This window comes from Phytophthora infestans, genomic scaffold (genome assembly GCF_000142945.1).
Source record: "Phytophthora infestans T30-4 supercont1.6 genomic scaffold, whole genome shotgun sequence".
Classification (NCBI taxonomy): domain Eukaryota; phylum Oomycota; class Peronosporomycetes; order Peronosporales; family Peronosporaceae; genus Phytophthora; species Phytophthora infestans.
Window position 1 is genome coordinate 731,003 of NW_003303753.1, and position 9,301 is coordinate 740,303.

Consider the following 9,301-nt stretch of genomic DNA (forward strand, 5'->3'; position numbering starts at 1 on the left):
AAGCAAGCCTGATAGTGAGTACAAGATATCATCCACAACTGAGATTAATAATGAACTCTGAGAAAGTTTGTTCACGTGAATTATTCTCAACAAAACTTGAGTGAGAATATTTAGTGTATGAGATTATTTATCAACTTAGAGTAATTACCGTGACCACTGTAATAAATAGTCAGAGGGTTGGCCAAAAAATTTTTTTACTACTTACTGAAGTAAAATAATAGCAAGCCTTGATTGTCCATTCCGGCTTTGTAAAGATTTGCCGGCTACCCCCATATTACTACTTAGTACTCGCCGTCACGTACTGTGGCGATCTAATGTAACTTTCGTTATCCTATGCAATTTTTTTCAACTTGGTCGCCGATACGGAGCCACACGGTCTCACCAGCAGCTGGCGGTGTCCCAGTGAGGAATTGGCCGAAGAAGATGCTGCTGAGTTGTCGTCGGAAACTGGATAACACCTGGAGAGGCTGTCGGCGGAACGCGCCTGTGTGCGGGTCCAAGTTGATGACACTACAGCGGCGGCATGGGCCTGAGACGTCGAAGTCGGTGCTGCCAATACGCAAGTGCATCCATTTGTCCTCCTCAAAGGACTCGGTGCATCCATCCACGATCAGATTTGCACGGAACGCGTCCTCATTGATGCTCATGGAACTATCGACAGACCCGAGCACCGCGTTGAAGTGTGCGATGCTCTGGCGAGATATGAGCAGGTACTGGGCCTGGTTAGCAAACCCGATGGACGCAGGACGGGCGCCATCACTAATCAAAGCTTCGGGACCCTGGACCTCAGGGTGCTTCTTTGCGGTGGTATGTATCTTAGGTCGATTCGCTTGAGACGCGCGAAGGTGATTGATGGACACTCGCACGAGTGCGCATTGCCGACCAAGGCACAAGCTGAGCCATCGAGAGACGTCGGTACCGACGTCGCGCCCCTGACAGTTATCCGTGCAAACACGCAGCCTGCTGAGACTATCTTCATCTTGGTGTTTAGCCGTGGAGATATTAGCATGCATGGCGATTGTAAACGACAATGATGGAGGAGATTCGGAAGTTGACGGCATCGTTATTGTTCGTTCGGACTCCAAGCCGTCGGGTTTGCGATACGAAATCGTCAGTGTCTCGCGTCCGAGGTCGATGATGGGGTGCAAGAAACACAGCTCTGGCAATGTCTTCAACGTCAAAGCATTGCCCGTGAACACATCCACGATCGCGAATTCTCGATCAAATAGCAGACCCCTCGACCCAACAGGCCACGCGTTGACGACCATACCGGAGCAAGATTTGATTGGGAATAATGTGAGCTTGCAGAGATGAACGCCTTTGGATGCAGGTACTGAGGAGATTAACGATGACGACACCATACTAGGGGTCACCTCTGTTGGCGCCGTCCTGCACACGAAGTACTTGGACGTGAACGCCATAAACGCTTCGATATCCTCAAACGTCGTCATATATCCTAGAGACAAGCGAACAGCACCAGTGGGCAGACCATTTACCACGTCAATGCCATCTCCGCACACATGACCTGCAGCAATATTCGACACCAAGTCGGACTCTTTCAAGCCGAGGTAATGCTGACACGCTCCTGGATTGCAGAAGCAGCCTGTCCGCAGGTGAATATTGTGAATTTCCGTGAGCTTATAGACTTCGCTGTATCCGACGTAGCTACCGTCTGCGCGAAGGTAGTTGCACGCGACGATCGGTCCCTGTTGTTCTGAATTCGTCTTGCCGTAAATCTCGCACACCGGGCGTCCATTCCAGTGCTTTAAGCCAATGAGCTTGCCAACAAGCAGCGCCCGTAGTGCTGCTGTGTGACCTGAAATACTTGCCATGCCAAGCCTTTCTATTTGTTCAATCCCGTGACGTAGAGCAAGTATCGACAGGAAGGACTGCGTGCCATCAGCAAAACGTGCACTTACATCGCCGCTGCCGTCGAGTCTTCGCGGTACGGTGTAGTTTCGACCTGCCAAGATGCTCTGAACTGTGTTCCCGCCTTGGTATTCCCTTTTCAACAGTGACAGCACATCCTTTCGGACGATTAAGGCGCCCAACCCAGTCGGATAACCAAAAATCTTGTAGAATGAAAGTACAACGAAGTCCGGGTGATACGTTGAGAGATTAAGTCGATGAGTCGCCACGTACTTGGCCGCATCAACCAGCACGAGCCAATTCGTCATTGGAATGCTTTTGGTTGGAGCATTGCTCCAACGACCAGCATGTATTTGGTCCACAAGATCAAGTGAATGCCGCACCCCACTAAAATTGCACTCCGCGGGAAAGGCAAATAAACTCATGGAACTGGTCTCTGTAGTATAGCACGTAGATCCAACGGAGGCTTGCTTGCGCACGGCAATGTCTTTTTCCATTTCTTCAAGCTGGCTCAGCCCGACGCAATTTATCGACGACCCTTTGGCTGCTGCATAACCTCGAATCCCAAGCACACTCGTGTGTGAATCCATGGAATAAGCAAACACGCTCTCCTTGGTCCATGGGAAGCTCTCTCCAACCAGCTTCAGCGCCGCAGTCGCTCCCGACGTGAAGATCAGCGAGTACTCCTCCTCACTCGCCGAGAAAAATGCTAACACTTGGCGTCGTACGCTGTCAATCTTGACATTTGTCGACTCCACCTGGACGTCACCTATTGAGCTGTGCGGGTTGGCGAACAATCCGCTTTGGAGCTCCTGGAACGCTGCGTCTAGCTGTGTCTTCGAGTACATCGTTGCGCCTGCGTGGTCCAAGTATACGCTCCCTTGCATGTGAGGGAACTCGTTCAAGCGCATATCGTCGACCCGCAGCGTCCTTTCGCCCCCGTATCCGTACGCGCCGTCGCTACCTGCCACGAACACCGCCTTGGGCGCACTCATTGATGCAGTGCCAATTTCTCCGGCGGTCTGCACAGAGACGGTAGCTGGGACCACTATGGTATAGAACCTAATGGCCGATGCGACAACAGTAGTACGGTAATCCATATCCATAGTCCTTGGAATACCTGCCGATAGGAATAAAACATCGAATTTCAAATTTGCCCTAAGAAACATATGTGAGTATTCCCCTCTCACCTCTTCCTCGTTATAATAAAATCGAAAACCTCCAAAATTACTACTCTGAGGTGCTTAATTATGCGAGAGTCACTATTAGTCACGCCTTGAATGAACTTTACGGTTAGGAACCAATTACCGCCTTTAATTTTCAGACGGATTCGGTATGAGCCAGTACTACCGATATACTTAAGGATCACGTGTCTTGTCGCAGAGCCCAAAATGTGAAACTTCAACCCTTGGGCTCACAGTTTCAAATAGCAATTGTCCAATAGCTGCTCGCAAAAGAGAGCATGTCAATGATTCTTACTGAAAAGACGCGGTTCTTGTCCCTTCGCATTTAAAAGTCCGAACCCAAAAAAATTCAGAACCCAGCTCCTGATTCTTAGGGGTTCTGAGTAATTATCAGAATCGTGGTTCAGTTCTTTTTAACTTGCTTCGGGTTGATTTGGAAGGAATCTGACTGGTTTCGGGCCAAAACCGTTTTTTTATATTTATTAATAAGTTGTAATAATGTGAAGCAAGATAATTTAGCTCTATAATTGCTACATAGCTCTTACTATTTCCCACAAGGCTGGACTCGCCGAACTTGCGACCAGGCTAGGCTAGCCAAATATTCGCTTTGCTAGGTCATCCTCGAGAGACTCGTTGCCCATACCAAAATTTATCGGACCGGATGACCTTATCGGACCTGTACCAAAACTAGGGTACGCTAAATAAAACCCCTCAAAATCAATTTATTAGTTTATGGATTAGATATTGTGGCCCACACACTAAACATTATTATTTTACAGAAGGCGGGGAGGGAGATGGCGAGGGGCGATGACGGCGGCGGCACGTGTGACAGGAGGGTGGCGGCGGCGACAAGAGGGGCAACACCAAGGACAGGAAGGACAACAAAGACGGAAGGAGCGAAGGGGACAGCAATAGCGGGCGGATCCTCAAGGGCTGTGGTGGCTTGCCCGGCAGGGCGGGCGGCAGGCTGCCCGTTGGGTGCGTGCCTGCAGGTGGCACTCCGAAGGGCGGACTTCGATGGTATCGTCGAGTCATCCAGCTATCAGCAGCGAGGATGCCGCCGTCAGGCCCCGTGCAGACCCCGCAAGATCTATTTCCCCACCCGGCAGGGCGGGAAGCATGCTGCCGGCCGATAGCCCGCTGGCGACGCACCAAGTCCAGATGCTTGTCCCAGCTGCTGGTCGTGTCGATGAAGAGCTCGATGCTCTCAGTAGTTGCGTGTAGCTAGCGAGCACTAAATAATGTAAAACATGTCCAAGTAATTGATGCAAATTGTCAATGTCTATTTAAAAACGGGTACAATAATAAGAATTCGTAATGCACCACCTCACGGAAGCTATTAGAAGTTACAAGTGTAGCTACTGCATCTCGTCAGCACAGAGGCTCTTAATTCCATGCATCATGTCGCCATTTAAGCGCTTTCGAGAAATTGCTACGATATCAATACAACAAATTTTAAAAGCGCAAATGGAGTCGTTTGTACCGAAATGATTACGTCGGTCGGATAAAATGAAAATATGCGTGTGATACGCCGGCATCTTAATATTTGTAAGGGGATACACATATTTTCCGGGCCCCTCGGACCTAATGCGTCCGATGTGGAGTTTAGATGACCAACCTAACCCTTGACGGATTGATTGGCCAAGACTGACGTATTATTTGGATATGATTGGTTATCCAAAACAAATAATATATGATTGGCCATTAATGCTGATACTTACCTTAAGTGAGGTCCGATAAGTGATGATATTCATCCATATCGCCGTCGTCCGATTCGTAGGATAATGATGACGTAGGGATCATCACGGGAGGATTGCCCTGTTTTTGTTGACCGCTTCTAAGTGTAAGTAGATGCAAATACACTTGTAGGCCAACTTTAGAAAATAATCCAAATGAAATGCATAAACAGGTATGTGCCAGACAAAAGGCCACGACAGGACCGCGGTGTCTGGTGGGGCAACTATCGCTGCTGCTCTCTCGTGAGTGACATACGTCAAAGCGCAAAGTAAAGGAGCAGCATCCGCCAGAACAACGATGTTCCGCAAAGGTAGAATAGCATACAAACACCAGATTGATCAATACTTAACCTAGTAAATTCGATCTTGTTGAACACACAATCTTGGCAGTGCACAACCAACGATGTCCTTGTGCATACAGTCCTCGGTACAGTCCTTCGCCATCGCCGCACGGGTACGCAGTGTAGCCGGTTGTAGTGCAGCCGCAACTACACGGCTAGGCGCATGAGTCCTTGGGACGTGTCTTGCAGACACTGTTAGTGGACGGTGACTTGTAGACGGGGGACAATGGAGACTGGCAGACTGCACTGGCACTTAATGCGCAGGTAAGTTACACGTGCTCACAAGGATCCTTCATTCTCATACTCCCCTAGTCTCACCTTATCCAGTTCGCGCTTGATTGAGTGGGATCTTACTTGAAAGTCGGCTGGCCTCATTTTATCTTGGTTTTTTTAAGATCGACCGCCTTGGTCCGCACCCTCTCTTGCGCGCGAGGTGATCCATCAATTTCGCGAGGGGGTGGGCGGAGGACAAGGGCCATAGGTCAAAGATGGTAGAGCCTAAAATGAAGGACGTAAGTGCTACTCTAGTGTTAAAAATAGCTCCTGTAAAACCATCCAACCATTACCGATATGATAGTAGTATTATTTGATGGGTGCAAATACTACTGATGCGTAAGACAAGTACTGATCAGTTTATCTACTTCCCCCAAATGTCGGTACTTATTACTGACTTATAATAATTCGTCCGGCTCCGGGCCCGCCTACGGAAATACCACGCGGGCTTGCTACGGCTATGCGGCTCGCACCCGCGCATGTTAGTTGGTCTGGGTGTGGCACAACACCCAGCGGCTGATGATTAGAATAAACGGGCCATTTGTATTGGGATTCATTCTTTTTTGTAGCGATAATAATCTCTTTAAATTGAAACAACGTAGTTAGTATTCTAAACGGATTAACATCGAATATTGCCAGATAAGACGATTGTGGGGTGTCATAATATTGTGCGTTCTATTCGAAATTTCCGCGGGCGTCTGAGAGACACGACCAGCCCAATCGCGCACCCAATCGTGTAGCCTATCATACAGAATGCGTTTTGGCGCTAATACAGAATAATCCTCTGACTCGCCATCTTCATTCATGACAAGTGCGCGGAGTCTTCAGTGCGAGATGCGCTGTCGCATAATTTCAACGTGTATCTGGTATCTTATTGGATAATAAAAAATGTTTTCTTAATTTTGACCTCTAACAACGCAGCGTCGATTCGCCGTTCGCTTCGCGCCTTTCTCCGAATCGTCCCGCTTCGGCAAATTGGGGCGGAATTGACAATATGGTTGTAAAATTTGAAATAGCGCCGGGATTCAACATTTTATTTCTATCTAAGGCCGTGTTCGGCTTGCAGGGGCAAATCCAGCTTGTTTGTAAATAAGCTAGAGCTGTAGAACAGTCGTTTTGTTAAGTAAAATAAAGATAAAAATAAGTGATCGTGTTCCATCAGAAAAAGGCTGGATTTGCGACCGCCAACCATTATACTCATGTAGACAAAAAAAAAGACCAATCACCAGGGAAAAATGGTAGACAGCGACCACGACGACGACGATGACCTGTGGCTCCTCCAAGCGCTTGCTAAAATGCAGGAGGCGGCAACTCAAAAGCAAATAGCGCTCAAGGAACCTATACCACGGCTATTGAGCACAGAGACTTTTTAAGGAAGCACCGCTGCGCGCTGCAAGGTAGCACTTAAGCAGCGCCTTTTCATCCACACGCCTCCAAGCCGCCCTTTGTTTCTTCGTCTGCTTCTCCATCCGTTGGTTTTAGAACTACTGTCACTGTTTTAAGGGGCAAAGGAGGACGAATCAAAATTCAACCCAGAGCTAAATTTTGAAACCAGTCGTTTGGAGCTATCCTGCTGGATGTCATTTTTTGTGTTTCTTAGTGGAATAAAGCTGGTTGAGACATTCCAGCTCTTTAATAACAATTACAGCTGGTTTTAGCTTAGATCGAACACGGCCTAAGAGTTATCCTAGTGTACCTGTCTAAATGGTACACACACAAAAAGCCTGCAGTGTGAACTTCGCACATAGCGTTGCAGACTAACCGAGCGTGTGTCATAGGAGCCTCGTCCCATAAGACCAAACTTGCCGTCTTTATCAACTCTTTCACGTGGGATCGGATCTTGATATTGCAAGTTGAACTGGCCGTAAGCTTCATAGGGATCTTGAACGTCGAATGTGCTGTTCGACCTCCCAAAAATAGCAACGACGCGATCCCGGTGGAGGCGACGGCAATAGCAATCTTCCCGTTCAGTCAGACGCTAGCGAGAATGTTTCGAAGCAGTGTAGACTTTCCGGTTCCTCCCGGGCCGTCAATGAAAAACAGTTTCTAGCCGACTGCGTTGTTGGCGGCATCAATAACTTTGTTGTAAATGCGAAGTTGTCCCTCGTTCAGCTGATCTTCCGTGCTCACAATCATGCGTAGCGATGCCTCATCGTGGCAGTACACACCTCCACGTTGATGTGGCAGATGTACTCTGGGATAAGAATGGGTCGTATGGAACAACCCACTGGTTGAGAGTTGTCGTACACTTTGCCGTTGAGCTCAAGACGCCCGCTTGGGCGTCGATGGCGTCTGTACACTGGATAGCCGTTCTCGTTTGCCCGGGTGACGTCGCAAAAAGATTTGGGAAACCCCTTTGAAAACATTTTTCCCCTTCATGCATGCACACGAAGGGTTCGCGTCTCCACACGGTCCATGCAGCATGCAGTTCATAACCATCTCATACAGCTGGGGATTGACATATTTACCAGGAACATCAGCAGACACAATATTGTCGATTAGCTCGCGTGAGTGAGGCTTGTCTTCATCCACCAAGATGGCGAGTACGTGGGCGTGAGGGAGTCCTCGCTTTTGAAATTCCACCACGTAAATACGTGCTTGAACGCGACCTGAAATTCCTTCGTTCAGGTCTTGGAGAAAAGTGTGTAATTTTGGCTGCCAAACTCGAGCAACAATATCTGGACGATCTTGAGCAGTGTATCCTTCTAACGAAACGGTTCCGATGATTTCAGGCCACGTGGGGTTGCACGTCTTCGTAAGGAATTGATCCGGTTTACCGTATTCTCGAACGATTGCCACGGAGTCTTGGTAAGACGTGTACATCGCTGTAGGACTGCCCATATGCGACGAAGGAATAACGACACGCTTCCCCACCTGCTCCAGTAAGTGTCGAGTTTTTGCTGCATCCCTGTCCGTATGAGCTACTATCTTTTCACTTCTATCGTACTCGGATAATAGGCCTTCCCCTTCACCAAAAGCGATTGTCTCTTCGTTGAGAAGTGCGTCCTGAAACCCTCGGTACTGATCCACCCAACCTGGCAGCGGCCAAGAGTGTCAATGAAGTCGAGTCTTCACTCTCCTTCTCCTCTTCGTCGGGAAGCTGAACCTCGGTGGCTGGAGCCGCATCCGAAGCCTGCAAACCCTCGGCACCAGCTTCAGCAGGAGCAGCATTCAGAGCAGGACGTGGTGTAACCGGTGGCGAGTCGAACAGGTCGCGCCAAGTCGAAATAAGCTCAGGCGGAGTCAGAGTCGGATCGACGACCACGCTGCGGTACACATCCACAAAGCGCGTACCGCGAGGGTTAATAAACTCGGGATTGCACTGGCACGGGAAGTACGTGGTGTTGTACGGGTGCTGGTGCGGCGCGTTCATCCATCCAGTACGCCAAGGCTGACGAGCGTCCAGAGACAGAACTGTGGACAACCAGTCCGACGTCCGAGGAGCGAACGACAAGTTTTCGGTGGGGTATCACGGCTTCGACGGCTCCAAGAGCAGCTCGGGTCGAATGAACGGTGGATCAGAGGAACCAGAGGAAACCGAGTCGCGACCCACGCCATGTACTGTTCGTGGTACTTGTTGCGAAGACGATCGGCACGACGGTCGCGCTCACTGAAGAGCTTCTTCAAGAGAGCTCTCGGTGCCTTCAAGGGTTCCTTGTCGTGGTTGACCTTGTAGAATTCTTCGACGAGACCTCGCTCAATGCCAGCCAAAGGAAGCCAGTGAAGATGCTCCCATAACGCGAACCCGAGGTCGCCTTGCTTGCCGCCATCACCTCGAAGATTCGCCCAGATCATCTTGAGGCGGGTCTCGATGGGGGCAATCTTGGAGATGGGGACACTTGGGTCGAAACCGATGGTGTCGAAGAGACACGGCTGGATGGGGTAGAGTCGCCGGAGT

General features: G+C 49.4%; 1 protein-coding gene across 1 annotated transcript; it reads right to left on the reverse strand.

Moving 5' to 3' along the window:
- Positions 1 to 326: 326 nt before the first annotated feature.
- On the reverse strand, positions 327 to 2,864 carry PITG_04515 (molybdenum cofactor sulfurase, putative; the record flags this gene model as incomplete). Its single annotated transcript, XM_002905247.1, has 5 exons — positions 327 to 719; positions 861 to 1,318; positions 1,364 to 2,141; positions 2,232 to 2,303; positions 2,391 to 2,864. 5 exons carry the CDS (start codon positions 2,862 to 2,864, stop codon positions 327 to 329), a joined length of 2,175 nt encoding a protein of 724 aa, XP_002905293.1.
- Positions 2,865 to 9,301: the final 6,437 nt, after the last annotated feature.